The 18,468-nt window shown below is 31.3% G+C and overlaps 2 protein-coding genes across 8 annotated transcripts in view; both read right to left on the reverse strand.

Annotated features, from left to right (window-relative positions):
* LOC130678311 (cell adhesion molecule Dscam2) overlaps positions 1–13,800 on the reverse strand; it is a 235,765-nt gene extending 221,965 nt beyond the window's left edge. For 4 of the 6 annotated variants that reach the window (XM_057485474.1, XM_057485472.1, XM_057485473.1 and 1 more), the window contains exon 1: positions 13,504–13,796. In XM_057485474.1, the coding sequence (XP_057341457.1) occupies positions 13,504–13,531 (28 nt within the window). In that variant the 5' untranslated portion in view covers positions 13,532–13,796. Of the gene's footprint in view, positions 1–13,503 lie in introns of all 6 variants that reach the window. The other 2 variants (XM_057485477.1, XM_057485476.1) reach the window with 2 other exon arrangements.
* Positions 403–2,817, reverse strand: LOC130678313 (uncharacterized). Of its 2 annotated transcripts, XR_008991784.1 has the most exons (3): positions 1,234–2,817; positions 941–1,151; positions 403–576 (listed from the first exon to the last, which is right to left on the reverse strand). XR_008991784.1 is itself a non-coding variant. In XM_057485478.1 (2 exons), exons 1-2 carry the CDS (start codon positions 2,689–2,691, stop codon positions 573–575), a joined length of 1,755 nt encoding a protein of 584 aa, XP_057341461.1. In that variant the 5' UTR covers positions 2,692–2,817; the 3' UTR covers positions 403–572. The 2 variants fall into 2 exon arrangements, 1 of the variants encoding a protein (XP_057341461.1); XM_057485478.1 differs by having other exon boundaries at positions 941–2,817.
* Positions 13,801–18,468: the final 4,668 nt, after the last annotated feature.

Consider the following 18,468-nt stretch of genomic DNA (forward strand, 5'->3'; position numbering starts at 1 on the left):
TTTTTTTAGAAGTACCCTACCTGCTTATAAAATCCGATAGATTCTTATAGCTGTATGTATAAGACCCTATACTTAACTATAGCACTTCTCATAGAACTCATTCATTCTTATAAAATCTCTATGGGAATTTATGAGAACCTATTGAATCCTATGAGATTTTCTAAACAGGGTACCTACTTATATTTTTAATATAATTCAAATATATGTCACATATATTTTGGTTATATTTAATTATTATATTTTCCTTATAATCTAAATATATTTAACATATATTTACAATATATTCTATCAATCATATTTTAAATATAAAGCTAATATATTTTGTATATATTTCTTTAAGGGGTTAGGGGTACTCAGGGGTATGAAAAAATGATGATTTTCAATAATTTTTTTTTTGTAGTTAATTACTTTATTTGACAAAAATAAAAACATAGCTTTATTAGAACACGTTTCGATTTGACTTCACGAAAATTTCAAAAAAAAAAATTAATAATTCAAAAAGTTATCGCTGTTTTTGTAGAGCCCGTTCCTCCCGAAGTCCTTTGCGGTGATCATCATAAGTCCTTGGAGATTCATCTAAAATCAATCGGACAAGAAAAATTAGTTTTATTAATAGATAATCTTGTGCCTGATCGAAGCTTTTTTTTTTTTTTTCGAAATTAACAAAATGGCGGCCTCAGGAAATTTTTTTCAAATTTTCGAGAAAAAAACTGACAGTTTATTGTTAAAAAAAAATCGAAATTTTTGAAAAAAAAAAAAATCCTTCGATCAGGCACGAGTTTTTAATGTATTTCAAAAGTACAATAAATTTTATTGAAATCTACCGAGCAGTTTTTAAGTTACAGTGATCACCAGTTCAGAAAACATAGTTTTGAGAAAAACGCATTTAAAGTTTTGCTATGGATTTATGTCGAATTATAAGAATTATTTAATAACTTACACTGAGTCATCTATTCCTGGACCATATAATAGCTCTTCAGCCGACATAGCAGCTTCCAAAATATCGATTTGCTGGTGCCTACGTTGCAATCGACCTTCTCGGGTGTTATCATTAGCGCGCTTATCTGCTACTTTGATACGTGCAGCATCCATTCTTTCTGCATACCGATGAGAATTAGGCCCACAATTAAGTCCAAGTGTATTCATCAAGACTAATAATGAATTTATACCCTCATTAAATATACACATAGCAACGTATGCAGCTATTTGTACGATAGTAAAACTAGTATTTACCGTTTTTGGGCATATTTTCCATACTAGTTGGTTAAAGCTTTCATTATTATTCTGATTGAATCCACCTACACATCTTGAAAGTAAATTTTCATTACTAAGATCTTCGTATATAGGCTTGATAGCTTTTAAAACATCAGAAGGTAAAGGAGAATAATCGTGAGAAAAGGTATCAAGCTCTCCTCTTGCTTCAGCGCGCTGGTAAGAGCACCAAGATTCTTCGCCTTTTGGACACATATCATGATTCGGTTTTTCATCACTCGAGCCGTAGTGATAAAAGGTTGCCATTATAGCAGATTTCATATTTTCAATAGAATCACAATGCCGGCGTATTGCTAAACCATAGTACACAGTTAGTTTGTCTATTAATTTTCCTGTGAGCTTACCTCGACCACCAAGACCTTTTTGTTTACTCTTCAGCGTACGTAATCGACTCCCCATCCGCTTTTGGACATGCCCTATACATTCCTTTTTATTTACAGTTGTATTTTCGTAAGGATCTGATTTTATAATTCCTGAATAGGTCTTGGAGTCACCATCACCAATATAGTTGGCATACTTAACTCCATATTTAGTTTCAGAATACGAAAACATTTCGACCATCGCATCCACCTCCATTTTCCCAGAAGACCCTTGATGATTAGCAGAACACACATCTTCATGCGATTGATACCATTCCTCGAACTCAACAGTATTTGTTTTTTTTTTCCAATACTCACATAGCTTACAATATGCACTTTTAATGTTTATGTCAAGAATCTTTCCAGTAAAATAGCCAATTATAGAAGAAACTCCAAATGACGATGTATATCCCCGTTTTTGCCAGGTTCCATCTCCCGATACAGTTAGATGATTTATATCTTCATTTTCAGTTGTTGGCATTGCTTGCTTTTCTTCATTCACAGCTTTCGTCATGAAGGTTTCTGCGACGGCTTTACTACAATTCAAAATCTGTTTCAGTAAAATTGTATGCGTAGATTTATCTAAAAAAGACGGCATGTCCATCAGGCCGCAAAACTTGCACAATCCTTCGTATCCTATTCCTAGTATTCTCATTACAAAAATGAAACGTCTGTTTATTTCATAAGAATGCCCAACGAAAGAACAGGAAGGAATATATTCATTTCCACAGTTATTACATGCAACTACAATTTTGAATCCCAGCCCACGTGTACTTGCTGTTTGAAACACTACATTTCCATCACATTTTTTACATTTTATAAGAGCAGAAATTGCAGTGAATACCTGAATAAAATTTATTATTCGAAATTCAGTACTGCTGTCTTCAGGTACATCATCTTCAGTGTTTTGTTTTAATTTTTTAGAAGATGTACTCTGAATACTTTCATCACGTTCGGCTGTTTTCGGATTAAAAACATTCTTTCTTTTGACTGAACGCGACTTATTAATTTTTTCAGAACTCCGAAGTTCTCTTGAAACCTTTCTAGAATCACGTCCCATGGTTAATAATTTAATTCACTTGAGAAATAATTTATCACAAAACTATCGACTGATCAGTGCAACGACTACAGGTATACTGGCAACCAAAAATTATTTTTCAGTTCTTGTACTACCTACAAATTGTGAATATATGTAGAAGGATATATATATATATATATATATATATATATATATATATATATATATATATATATAATTATAAATACATTAAAATGGGGAGATATTCATGACAATGAAACCCGAAAGGTCGGTTGCTTGCAGCTGTTTCTAGCTACCTGCTCTCGAATGCCACGTAGCACCCGAGCGTCCTTTGGTCATTGTTAAATAACTCGAAAAGAATTTGTCGGATTCACTTCAAATTTTCACACAATATTTTTAAAATATTATACTTTAAGAAAATGCAAAAAAAAAAAAATCGATTTTTTGAAAATTCTGACTACCCCTAACCCCTTAAGCTTTTACTGCCTTTGTGATTATCCATACAAAATATATTATACATATAACTTCATTATATTGAACATATATTTTATATATACGAAAATCGGCCAAAAGTTATATATTCCATATATATTCTATTTATATTTTTTTTATATGTAGCATATATTCGCTTATATTTTTAGTATATTTGACATATATTTTTGTTATATTACGTTTATATATGATTTATATGTAGAAATATATTTTTAATATATTCAACATATAAATTTTTTCCATGGGGGCTACTAGGTGACGCGATCGATAAAATTCGACAGTTTTCGTCGAACATCGATTTATTCATTTATCCATCTCTACCACATTGGTGGGGACAATTAGTAATAGACCGTGGGATTGTATACACGCATCCAGGCTTCGTTCTTTTTACTGTATACTTACAATCACTGTGTTACTTTCGTTTATTTAAATAAAACATTTTTTTAAATTAATTAGTTGGTTTTAATAATTTATATTATCACCTCAACCACTAAATATATATATATATATATATATATATATATATATATATATATATATGGGATATAACGCAGTTTTGAGGACACGATTACGCCTACAATTCTTATCAGATCTTAATGAAATTTTTCGCACTTATTCTATGGGTGATTATCACGGTTAAGTTCGAAGATGGGAAAAATCGGTTGATTAGTTTAGAAGTTATGGCTTTTTGAAATTTCTATGATTTTTTGAAAAAATCAATTTTTTTCCACATTCAAGTTCATATAATTTTAAAACTAATACTCATAGACAATTTCCGTAAAAAGTATTTGAAAGCTTGTCTAATAAGCTTTAATTTATGACCTTGAACTTAATGTTTTGACCATTTCTTCCAATAATTTGATGGCCTTGAAAATTTTAATAGAATCAAAAAATGATGAAAATATGGTTTTCATTCCACATAACTTATGCATGTACGATTATAGTCTAGTTTCGTCAGTTGTATTTTATTGTGCACAAAATAACCTGTAAATTTTACAGCTATTTTATATTTCAAAAGTATTTTTTTTTTTTACTTATGATGTATCAAATGTACCTCTACTCCCTATGATTATCACTGGTCTTGTCATTACGATAGCACCTACAGTTATTATCAGATCTTAATGAAATTTTTTACACTTATTCTATAGGCGATTATCTCGATCAAGTTCAAAGATGGGCTGAATCGTTCGAATAGTTTTGAAGTTATGGCTGGTTGAAATTTTCACGATTTTTAAAAAAAAATAGTTTTTATTCACTTTTAAAGTTCATTATAACTTTAAAACTAAGAGTCATAGAAAATTTCTGTAAAGAGTATTTTGAAGCTTGACTAATACGCTTTAATTTATGACCTTAAACTTTATATTTTGACCATTTTTTCTAATAATTTGATAGCTTTGAAAGTTTCAATGGAATCAAAAAATGTTGAAAATATGGTTTTCATTCCACAGCGCTTATGTATGTCCTATATAATACAATTTTGTCAGTTGTATTTTATTGTGAACAAAATAACCTGTAAATTTCACAGCTATTTTATATTTTAAAAGTATTTCTTTTATTATGTATGATGTTTCAATCGTACACGGAGAGAAAAATATCGCCAGATTAAGTATACGTATCGCTATTCTGGCTATTCACGAACAAAAAATTCTAATTAAATTTACGATAATAATATCGTAATTTGTTCTATTGATTATTGTAGTGGTGGACTAGACTTTTACAATCGTAATTTTTACGATGTAGCGTTGGAAATTTCATTTAAGAAATAATACTTCAGAGAAACAATACGAAGTCTTAAGCTCTTCAATATAAATTACGATGTGAATATCGTAAAATTTGGAGAGAAATTTTAAATAAAAGAATAAAATAATAATCGTTCGGACGTTGGATTCGAACCCAAGTCCTTCTGAGTGCGAAGTGTCCGACGCCTTGGACCACTCGGCCACCGAAGAGCCTACACTTTATGTGGTTATTAAGGTTCATATAAACGATTTGAATAAACATTCATAAGTCATGAGAGCGCCTCTTGCGGAGGACGCAGTTAATATTTAAAAATTACGATACAACATCGTAATTTTTATAGCTTACATCGTATTATAACAGAGGCAGCACTGTAATATTTAGTTTACTAAAAAGTACATAGAAAGATAAATATAGGAATAAATATTGTTTTTGAATTGTAATTTTTATTTCTTTTATTTTTACGATGTTAAATTGTAATTTTTGAAGTAATTTTTAATCCTAAAAGTCTTTGTTGAAATTACGATGTTAAATAGTAAAAAATATAATCCACATAGTAAATTTTGAAATCAAATATTTTAAAATTGACGCTAATAAAAGTCTAGTCCACGATTACGATATTAACATTGTAAATTTTGTTAGAATTTTCTTTCCGTGTATGCTGTATATTCATCTTACTTAACGATACGCCGTATAGCCAATTTAGCTATGCAGAGTATCCTCACAGCGGATAGTCAAAATGACGATCCGTATCCTTATTTTAAGCATTTTATGAATCGCTGACATGACTATCGCGCAAACTCTGTATTTAGTCGTCCCGCAATCGAGAACGATGATACGTATAGCCAATTTAGCTATACGGATCCTCACGCTGGCGATACATATACCTATATCAACGAAACTACATATCGTTACAAAGGCTATTCGCCGTATTGTAAATTAAATAAACGAATACTTAACCTAACCCAAATACGTATCTTTATTCTATCGATACTATAGATTATTAAATTAATATGAGAGTATTCCTAAATTAGGTATATGAATCGTTATTCTGACGATACGTCATTTGAGGATACATTGGATAGTCATTCTGGCGATATTTTTCTCTCCGTGTACCTGTAGTCCTATAATTATATCTGATCTTGCCATCATAATAGCAATTACAATTATGATCTCAAACTAATTAAATTTTCTATACTTTGTTTACGTGAAGGTTAGTTTGGTACATTACCTCTATAATGTTTTGTCAAATCAACTATCTGAAGTTGCCGATCAAAAATAGTCCTTGTCCTTTTTTACCCTCACTCTTAGAAAACGAACCTAATTTCATGACTATACACTAACATGTATCACAAGATATGTATGTATTAAACTTTTTATATAGATTAATTGGTAAATCTTCCTCCCATTTCGGCTGCCGAATGGTCTTTTTTTTTTGTTTTTAAATTGTTTTCATCATTAAGAATATGTTCTTTCTCTTGACAACTATTTTTGGTTTTATACTACTCAAAACAAATTTTTGTAAGGTGTAATAAATCGTTCTCCCTCGATTAGCTTAATTACTAATTGTTACTTGATAAAAAAAAAATAAACAATCCTATATTTCTTATATGTCATTATTTTGAACCCAAAAAACATGTTTTTTGATTTTTTAGATTATATAGATCATTTTGCATTATTTTTTAAAAATTTTATCACTTAAAAAATAAATTATTATTTTCGAATATTTTTCGTAGCCAAATTTGCCCGAGCTATAGAGAATCAGCCGAAAAATGGATTAATGTATAAAATTTTTTGTAATTTGACGACAAAAATTTGAAAGAATTAGTTTTTCAAAATTTTTGGTTGGTCCATTTTGCCCCAGGTGTCATGCGTAGAGCTAAAAATGCGCAAATATATCGGATTTATAGTAATTAGACGAAAAAAAAAAATTTTTTTTTTGATCGAAATTTCAGGGGGGCCCCACCCTCCCCTACGTGTCTCCCGACGTGCATGATGATTATTATTTTGTAGAAGTGCACCCCATAGGGACGAAATTACTATCTAGATTGAAAAATTACTACCTGAATTGTAAAAATTACTCGCCAGAATAGATCTTTAACAAAGCGCGTTAACTAATATTTACAGTAGTAAAAATTATTAATATACTATAATTTTTATTTCGTCGCGAGTAAATTTTATCTCGAGTGCAGTAATTTTTATAATCAACGGAAGTTATTATTCTAAATACTATGTTGTAATTTTTACTTTGAATTTTGTAAAAACTTTATTTTTTTTAACGTTTCGAGATAACTTTCTTGGATTGTAAATTTTTTTTCAAATTTACCAAAAATTGTTTGATTTTTTTCTGTGTGTATAGACCAAGAAATATTACAGCTTTCACTGTAATTTTTAAATTTGTTTATGGAGCTCAACTTAAAATTAAGACGCCGTGACATCTTAAAGTATTAATTGGTCTGACTTAATATATAGAAGTCAGACGTATGAACTCTTCAAGTCATCTTTATTTGCCTTCCTATTATAATGTGGAATTATTATGCGCAAGCGCATTCTTCCCAAATACTATTCGCTTACTCTAACCTAGAATTTACTAAATTACTATGAATTGATAGTTATAACAAAAAAATTATAACATTTTTTATTTTTAACGTATCTTTCTTCCTCAGCATTTGCAGTTATCGTCATCATAAGAATGCTAATGAAGTAAACTAGTTTTTGATTAAATTATTTTCCTCTAATTAAAAATATTATTCAATAACAGAAAATAATGTCTGAAAAGAAAGTTTTTGATCAATTATCTAAAGATTCATTATAACTATTTATTGAGTAAACTGTAAAAATTTTTTTCGATTTTCAAGGTCAATTGTCATAGATATTTCATGAAATTTTTTAATTTTACATGAATGTCGATTTTTTACATAATCGAAAACAAGAAAGCATAATCTTTAATGAAAAAAACAATGTGACTCTTTAGAAATATATGTTTTATGTCCTAAATATGCAATTTATATCTTGATTGTACTGTTTTCTTGTTACAATATATATCAAATACTAAATGCTATTTAAAAATTTATTTCATTAATTCTTCAAGTTACCAAAAAATTTTATTCCACATCCCTATTCAAAAATTCCCAAAGAATCCACTAAAATGAATCGAAAACTGCATAAAAACCAATAGACTTGTAATAGTTTCTATGCGGTTTTTGACCCATTTGAGTGGGTTTTATGGGAGCTTTTGGACAGGGATCACAAATACGAAGTCCTAAAAAAGTCCTATCCATGACTTCTTGGCTAAGAAATCCTTATGAACTCAAAAAAATGAATTCTTACAGAAGTTTCATTTGCGAAGTGAGAAAAAGTAACTCTTTTAAAGATATTTCATTGAGTTCACTAGGTGGTGTATTCGACATCTCAAGAACTTCTTAAAGACTTCGTTAAGATGTTGAATCGGGCGTCAAAATCATGAATAGGAACTCATTAGAAATTCATCAAGACGTCATATTGCTATCTAGAAAGCTTGTCGACACTTTGATTTACTTTCATCGTGTCATCAATTCACTACATCGTTATAAACTTGTGCCACAATAATGTAAACAAAATGATTTAAAAAATTGTTGTATTAATATTATTCGTAGAATGTCTCGTAAATGATTTGTTTTATTAATATCCAAATTCATTAAAAACAGAATTTTAATGAACTCTCTTGAATCGCGCTACATTTAATCGAATTTCAAAATTATGTAAATCAGTAGATTACAGGATGTTTAAACAATATGAATAGTGAAAAAGCAATTTTTTGATCAATATCCCGACTAGAAATTATCCCCAAGCATTAATTGGAACCCCATTGGGTATTGATGGGGCAAGCCCGATAGGGTTATCCCTATTGGAATATGATTGGGATCATATCGGGTAAGCCCAACTTGAAAATAAAAAATTGCGATTGCGTTCACCCAATTGGGATAGGATTTGGAACCTGTTGGGAAAACCCAATGCTAAAATTAATGACTCGACAATGGGTTTGCTCGATTGAGATATTTTTGGGAACTTGTTGGGGCGACCCAACGTCAAAATTAATAACTAGCTGTTGGTCTTACCCAATTGGGGAATAATTGGGAACATATTGGGATAACTAAACATGAAATTTATGAGAAAAAAAAAAATTTTTACTTTTAAAAATTAAAAATAATTTTTAAATGCAAAATATTTGCGTTTTATTATATATTTTTATGTAAAAAAAAAAAAAAAAAAAAACAACAAAATGATTAAACCTTAAAAATAAACAAAGAAAAACTAAATGACAGCAAAACATATTCTTGATCTCTCGCAGATTATAAATTTAATTATAAACTTAAAAAAAAACTAAAACTTTAAGGGAACAATAATCCACATGAAATATCTACTACTTTCATATGCTTATATATTATTATATGTCAAAATAAAAATCGAATAGTTGTGTATGTTAACGCCACCCAGGTAGGAAAGAACAACTGGGCAAGGTTTGGACCAAGCCTTGACCAAGCGTCACTAGGATTATGCAAGGCTTGGCACGTGCCTTGGCTGAGCATTAGGCCAAGGATTGGTCCAAGCCTTGGATGATAACCATGTCCCCAGCCTTGGCAAACAAAATATCAAGCCTCGGCCGAGTCTTGGGAAACGAAAAATTGAGCCTTGGCCAAGGCTTGGGAAACAAAAAATCAAGCCTCGGCCAAACCTCGGGAAGCAAAAAATATAAGGCTCACCCAATGCTCGATCTAAAATGTTATTATTTAAATTAATAAATATAATTGAAAAAAAGTTTGATCACACTTTTATCGACGTTACATTGAATTGTAATTAACTAATTACTGAATTAATGGGAAATAACGAATAAAATTATTTGGGGGCTACCGGGGTTCGAACTGAGATCCTTCTGATTACTAGGCCGGGACGCTATCCACTGTGCTAAATCTGATGTCCAGATAATCATGATTTTTTTGCTTGTTAATTATTTAAATACAATTTAATTCAGAAATATTAGATCGTAATGATGAGGTGAAATGTAGTTTTATTTAATGAACTTAAAATTGTCTGATGAGTAATGACATATTTTTATCAATTTGTAATTTTATGATTTGATATAAATGAATAATTTAATGCAAAATAATCTGTAATCTAAAAAATCAAAAAACACGTTTTTTGGGTTCACAATAATGACAAATAAAAAATATCGAATTGTTATTTTTTATTAAATAACAATTAGTAATTAAGCTAATCGAGGGGAAACGATTTATTACACCTAAAAAAATTTTTTTTGAGTATTATAAAACCAAAAATAATTGTCAAGAGAAAGAAATATATTCTTAATGTTGAAAACAATTTAATAAAAAAAGAAATTATCATTTTTTGGAGAGGGGCCTCTCTGCCCCACAAAAAAAAATTTTTTTGTGCCTTTGTATCCACCAATGATGTGAAATGTAATTTTTCTTTATGTATATTACATATAAAAAATTTGAATTTAATGAAATTTGATCAACTTTCAGAATTTTTTTTTTCAACTTTTTTAAAGTATACCCCATTTTTCCCGCCAAAAATAAAAATTTCATGTTAACTAAAGTTTTGTGCATAGCAATAACTAATTAAATGAAAATTATTGTATATCGAATAATTTTACTTTTTAAAAAATTTCAACTCTTGATATTAATCGTATACTCGGTAGACCGTTATGCCCTGGTCTTCTCTGTATACATATATATAGATACATGCAAAGTTGATAATTTTAATATTAAATAAAAATTTAACCCAGGCTGAGGCATTGGCCAATGGTCAGCTGCCAAGACTCGATTTAACAAAAATTTAACTATTGGGCCTGGCCCTGGCCGAGGCTCGGGCCAATGGTCACTACCCAAGGCTTGGCTTAATTTAATGAAACCATTGGACCAAGCCTCGGCCTAGACTTGGGCCAATGGTTAGCTGCCAAGACTTGGCTTAACGTAATCAAACCATTGGGCCAAGCCCTGGCCGAGGCTTGGGCCAATGGTCAGCTGCCGAAGCTTGGCAAGTGACAACAGGGCCAAGGCTCGGCCTATCGTCAGCCTTGGCGATTCCTACCTGGGCAGTGACGTCTTTACAGTTACAATACCGTGCAATATAATTGATAAAAATAATAATAAAGTGCTATAGAGTATAGTGAATATAGGTTATAAAAATTATGTCTCGTGCAAAGTGAGAATTTGTGAAATAATTAATATTTTTTTGTTACTTAATACTGATATAAATTAACAATAATAACGAAAATTGAATAAATAAAAAAAAAAATTGTTCTAAAATGAGAGGATTTGAATAAAAAATTTATTCAAGCAAATTTTTTTTATGTTAGGATTTTAGTGGGATTTTATTGGGTTGGCCTAAAGTTTCTGTAGGGTGTACCCAATTGAAACCCTATAGGGTATGCCTAATTGGGAAACAGTTGGGTATACCCAATTGGGACCCAATAGGGATGACCCGATTGGGATCATCTTGGGCTATGCGTTACATCCCAACATTGGGTTCCCTATTGGGAACCTAATTGGATCCCAATAGGTCTTACAATTTTTTTTTCTAGTCGGGTATATATCTTAACAATGACGTAACTTATTAATTTGAACCATTGAGTTGATTTAAGTCCCTACAAATCACTTTGATTATCGTAAGTTTACGTCAGGTATTTCTCCGTGAAATTTAATACGCTAAAGCTGAACATGTACAGATACGTACATACACTCACACACACACACCCGCGCAAGCGTGCATTTACTGATACCTACACGGAAAAAAAATTCTACCAAAATTTACGATGTTAACATCGTAATCTCGGACTAGACTTTTATTAATGTCAATTTTTAAATGTTTTATATCAAAATTTATTATGTGGGTTATATTTTTTACTATTTAACATCGTAATTTTAACAAAGACTTTTAGGATTAAAAATTACTGCAAAAATTACAATTTAACATCGTAAAAAAAAATGAATAAAAATGACACTTTAAAAACTATATTTATTCGTACATTTAATATTTCTATTTACTTTTTAACAAAATAAATATTACAGTGCTGCCTCTGTTATAATACGATGAAAGCTATAAAAAGTACGATGTTACATCGTACTTTTTAAATAGTAACTGGGTCCTCCGCAAGTCGTTTATATGGATCTTAAAAACAACATATAGTGTAGGCCGCTCAGTGGCCGAGTGGTCCAAGGCGTCGGACACTTCGCACTCGAAAGGATTCGGGTTCGAATCCAACTGCCGAACGATTATTATTTTAATCTTTTATTTAAAATTTCTCTTCAAATTTTACGATGTTACATCGTAATTTATATTAAAGAGCTTAAGACTTCGTATTGTTTGTCTGAAGTATTATTTCTTAAATGAAATTTCCAACCCTACATCGTAAAAATTACGATGTGAATAGTCTAGTCTACCAATACAATAATTAATAGGACAAATTACGATGTTAGCATTGTAAATTTAACTAGAATTTTTTTTCCGTGTACCCGAAAAACGTCAGAAACGGTTCCTCAGATCTCAAAACGTTGACATCTATTGGAATTCCAAGTTTTTGAAATGATAGTAAACTTTATAATTCCTGTCTATAAGGTAAGAGACCAAGTACCTGATGACTCATGTATTTGTATATCTATATGTAGTAGAATTTAGTAATTATAGATATACAAATACATGGAGTGATCGGGTACTAGTTCCCTGATCGAGTATTAGGTCTCTTACCTTAATTAATAAATAATTTAATTTCTTTACAATTCTCTAATAAATAAGAAAACTGAACTTTCTAACATATATCGAATTAGCTGGCTTTTGAATTAAATAAAAATTATGATTACTTTTAGAATTACCTATTTGTCGTCTATGTATTGTTAATAAATTTCAATGAATGTTTTTACGGTGAGCTAATAATACTCGACTAATGAAAACTTCGTTAAGGTCTGATAAATCACACTTTATAGTTACATATTGTCATCTATAGTGAGACATCGCCTCATAATGAACCTATTATTTACTTTAAACATCAACTTTTTTTTTTGGGTTTACCATTAGATTTTATATTATCCTAAAACCTGCATCCAATCAATATTCTTTAAAAAAAAAAAACAATAACTTTTTGATCTCATTATGGTATTTTTCTAAATACGCATTGTCATTTTTAAGCACCTTTTTTATTCGCTTCCTATTATTTTCCTTTATGCAACGTTCGTTATCTATGCATTCAAGCTAAAAAAAAAACTCGGAAAACGTGAAGAGCTTAAAGCAGAACCTATGTGACAGACGAATATTCCCATCATTTTGAATAACTTTTTTCATTCTCTTTTTTCTGCTTGAGAGAGCTGATATTAAAAAACTGAATTTATCATCCACGTCTTTTCCATTTTTTTTTTCTACTATATAATAATGATTAATCTTACAAAATTTTACTTGTTCTGTAGAAATTTAGAAATGAAGAAAAAAAAATCAATATTTTATTTATTGTGTCATGATCTATTTATTTTCAAAGCGATGAGACAAAACTTTTTAATAAATAATTAGCATGAAATCATTTAGATAATGTAAAATAATACAATGACGACTTACCGGCAATGATGAGATAGCTCATAAGCATCCTTGAATCCGTCGTTTCTTCAGTATCGTGTGAACCTCTACTTCACTAGGTCTGTATCAGTATAACCGTAAACATAAATGTAAATCAAAATAAAAAAAGCTCACCCGGAAGTAAACGTATTGAAATAATAAATTATTGACTGTATTGAGTGAAAATAACACCAAAACTTCCATAAATATTCATTTTAATCGTATCGAGCAGAAAATTTTCGCGGGTATCCTGGTAAATGTCTATTACCTCCCGGCACCCACGAGCAACGACTGCTTGCACTTACAAAGCCTGGACATACTTGCGCAGCCGCTGAATCTACCACTACCATCATCCCCTATCACTAAGAGTATGTAGCTCCTCTTACACTCCGGAAGAGTGGGAGATCGAATATAGAAGCTAAAAGGTAGGCAGGTGATACTAGGCAACGAGACTAAGATAAAAAAAAAATTTTTTAAAAGTTAGGGACTGAAAAAAACTCAGGTCGGAAATCGATTAATTTTTACGGTAAAAAAAGGAAAGGATGAATTCGTTTGTTTAAATAAAAATTTTGCTCAACCATTCTATTAATTTATTTTATATTTTATATATAGTATGTCAGCGGTTTTTCATTTATTTTCTTGATTATCACGCCCCAGTACATGTACATTTCAAAATTGTAACACCCACTTAAATAGTTTCAAGTATAATGGTTATGCAAAGTCTATTAATGCGCCATCGATATATTTAGGATTCAAGAAACATTTGGACTTTAGGTACATTGATATTTAATAGTCGTCTTGATAAATGATCAAGACCATGAAAATATAACAAATAAAAGGTTACGCTGACTTTAGATAACTTTCGGGAAGTAGGGAAGACCGAAGTGAGAAGGCTCCCATGAAAATTTGATCAAAAAACAAATTATTTTTTTTTTCGTCTAATTAGGAAAGGGAGGGGCTAGTTGATCATAGGGGCAAGTTGTGCAATCGCAAATATCTCGAAAACTGAGCAACTTACAAGAAAAGTTAAAATGGTGAAAGGAAAGGGTTACGGGAGGAGAACACATTACGTGATTATCAATTGCCATCCGGTGCTCAGGCTCATTGACAGAACGCTCTGTTTTTTTTTTGCGTCAAAAAAAAAATAGGTCTTCAGAATTTTTCTCCTATACTCGTATGAAAATACTTTTTCGTGATCACATAAGTATTCAAAGATAACTTAATCATTCCTCTTTCCCCGAGTAAAAACAGAATACCGCCGCAACACCGCTGCACGGCTTTTTAAGCGCCGTACCACCGCTGCACTACAGCCGTGACAATTCCGATTATTTTATAAATGCCACACCACCGCCGTGACAACTAAAGAATTTATCTATTCGCTGCACTACTGCCGCACCACCGCCGTGACGACTAAAGATTTATCTCTTCGCTGCACCACCGCTGCACCACAGCCGTTTGGCGGACTATTCCGCCGCACGCTAAAAATGTATTCTGCCAGCACCGCCGCACCGCCACTGCACAACCGCTGCACGACCGCCGCACCAATGCTTAAGCATAACCCCGATTTCACAAAAAAATGGCTTTTATATGCCAAAATATCTTATGATTAATTAAGTAATTTACCCGGTTTATGGTGAGAGAAATTTAATTGTCCGGTAAAAGTGAATTATATATGGCCATACATTAAAATTTTCAATATATACATAGCCATGTATATAAATTTCAACTAAATTAAAAAAAAAGACGTACTCAATTTTAGTAGTTTTTTTTTTTTTTGATGATGCGGAAATCAATCAGATTTGTGATGAAATTAATTTCTAACTGAGTAGAAATTTTTAATTTAGGGAAAAAACGCTATAAATATCAACCAAACGCACACGATTTAGTAGGATTCGAACCCGGGACCTTACGCACGAAAGACCGACGCTTTAACGACTAGACTACGCTACCGACAGTGACTTCTAAGTTTACTTGTGCTATATGAGATTGAAAAGAATATACCACTTTTAAATCACTAATCAAAAATAATTTACAACAAAATATCACAGCTATAGTGCGGCGGTGGTGCGGCGGTATGGTGCGGTAGTGGTGCGGCGGTCGATAAAAATTTATGATTTTTTCGTAAAAATAATAATTTCATTTTTACTCGGGTTGTCACGGCGGTGGTGCGGCATTTATAAAATAATCGGAATTGTCACGGCTGTAGTGCAGCGGTGGTGCGGCGCTTAAAAAGCCGTGCAGCGGTGTTGCGGTGGTGGTGCGGTGGAATTCTGTTTTTACTCGGGGTGTCGCTAGGCCTTTTGAAGAAGACTAAATTATGAACCTAAACAGCACATGAATTGATTAAATCCGATGCATCGTCTTAAAATTTTTTTTTCTTTTTATTAAATAACAATTAGTAATAAATCTAATTGTAGGGGAACGATTTATTATACCTTAAGAAATATTTTTTGATTAATATAAATTATATAAAAGTAACAATAGTTGTGAAGAGAAAGAAATACATTTTTAACGTTGAAAACAATTTGAAAAAAAAAAATTTATTATTTTTTGGAGGGGGCCTTCTTGCCCCAGAGAAAAAAAAAATTTTTCAGAGTTTCAGCAAAATAGGACAGAAGTAAAGTGATGTGATGATTGAAAGCCACAAAAAGTAATAACCGGCTTAGGGGGGCCTTCTTGCCCTACCCTCCCCTACACAGTAATAGTGAATTGAAAATATTAAGATAGAAATTAAAGATACGTAAATCGCATGCTTTTTTTAATAATGCAAGCAGAATTCATCACTGTCATAAATATTGAAAATTTTCAAAGGAAAAAAAGCCATTGATTTTACTCTAGTTCTTGGAGATCTAAAAACCATATTCTCATCAATGCATTCAAAGTTCTCAAGCGTATCCACCAGGTCAACTGTAATTCAGCTTTTTGTTTATAACGAACAGGAAAACTATCGCCATTGTGTGAATGTTCGATGTAGTTTGGATCAGTGCGTGTGTAAGATATCATCATCATAAAAGTTGCGATACCCACTGTGATACAATAATTTTGCGAATCATACAATAAGTGAGGGAGCACGTCAAATTGATTACGCCGCAGTAGGTTAGCATCACATTTCTAAACTTCGAGCTCTAACATATAATTCTATAGCCAATGCATCCAATTCATTCATTGCGTAATTGAAGAAAGCTACAGCAATCATGTATGACTCATAAATTAATCAAATAATTTGTCAAGATAATTTAAGATAGTTAAAAATAAGAGGAGATACAGGAATAGAAGAATTCATCTGAATAATGCTTAAAATAATTACCCACCCGCTAATTCGTGTACGAAAAATTCATAAAAGGGTCATGTAATAAGTCCGTGTATGAAAATAAAACAAATTTTATAAAGAATCTTATAGGATTTTCACAGGAATCTTATACGACTTTTACTGGAATATTATTGGCAGGGTGCAAAGTATAGAGTGGGGACAACCGAATCAACTGCAGCGCACGCAATGGAAAAGATACGCGTTCTATCATTGATAGAAAAAACAATTCTTGATTGAAGATAACTTTTTTTAACCAAGAAATTTTTCAGCGGGCAGAACAAAAATCCAAAATTTCTTGAACGAAGTGAAATTATTTCTTGAATTAAGAAAACAATTACTAAGCAAATACACAGTTCATACTTAGTCCGATAATATAATTGCTTGTTTTAAGAATTTGCATTTCTTGGTACAATAAGCTTTTTTTCTTAACCTAAGTATTTTGCTTACTTGAAACAAGAAATAAAAATAATTGGTTCAAGAAATTTATACACTTCATTAAATTACTATGATGTTTTGAAATAATAATCAGTACGAACTTGAACTTGAAATAAAAGAAGTTAATTTAAAAAAATTTTAACTCTTGGTTTGAGTATTAGGACTTTCTCTGACCAATCACACGAAAAATCTAAAACCAAGATTACTAAAATCTTACTCCAAGAAAGCTCTATTTTGGATTCACTCTCAGGTGCCTTCTTCTTTGCGCCATAAGAAACGAATTCTCGTTACTCTCTCTCTTTCTCGTACTAACAGAGCAAATGGATACCAAGTCCACAAAATAAAGGAGCCAATGGTGGTCACAAGTCTCAGATATACGGATGATTATTTTTGTATAAAAGCTTACTAGAAATTTAATATATGCTCCTATTTTCCACAATTACATTTATATATAAGGAAGAAAAATTCTGAACTTAGCAGTCGTTACATACAAAATTACTTAGATTTAATTGCGAAAACAATCTAAAATAACTTTAATCTCTCTCAAACATTTAAATTTCTGTAATTGAGTTTTCTGAATTTGCATGAAAATCATAAATTTCGAATTCATTGAAAATTTCAAATTTTATAGATGGAAAGTTAATTAATCTATCAAACTAGTTGTTTCGATTGAAAATAGTATTAATAACTAACATTATATAATAATAAACGATACCTATATTTTTTAAGATATCACTTAAAACTCTAACTTTTGAGGCGTGATAGCCCACGGACGAGCGACAAGACGAGTTTAATAGCTGGTAGAGTGAGGGGAATGAGGGGTCTTGAAGTCTTTTACGTTGCACTCGACGAAACAATAGTCGAAGCAAGTAACTATACAGAGCAGAGTAAGGGGAATAAAGTAGAAGCGTCAAGAGGACGTCGACGTTGAGGGGAATAGACGAGACCAGGGGATTCCGTAGCCCCGGGTTGGGTTTTAACGACGTGCTTGGACCCAGTAGCTACATCTCCGTATTGCCTTGCCAGGCGAGTTTATTCATTCTTTTTACCTTTTCTTCTACCATTTCTTTATCATTATTTTTTCCGATCTCGTTACTCGCTATCCTAGTAGCTATTATTCTCTTTTTTGCTGTCACATGTCTATTTTTGTTATTGAACTCGCTCGTTCTTCCATACGTAAAACTATGATATTTTTCAATGCATTGGCAGCGTCAAAATAAAAT

This window comes from Microplitis mediator, chromosome 1 (genome assembly GCF_029852145.1).
Source record: "Microplitis mediator isolate UGA2020A chromosome 1, iyMicMedi2.1, whole genome shotgun sequence".
Lineage (NCBI taxonomy): Eukaryota > Metazoa > Arthropoda > Insecta > Hymenoptera > Braconidae > Microplitis > Microplitis mediator.

Bases quoted from the DNA above. Each gene is read 5' to 3' on its own strand.
- LOC130678313 (XM_057485478.1), bottom strand. From the start codon at position 2,691: ATGGGACGTGATTCTAGAAAGGTTTCAAGAGAACTTCGGAGTTCTGAA.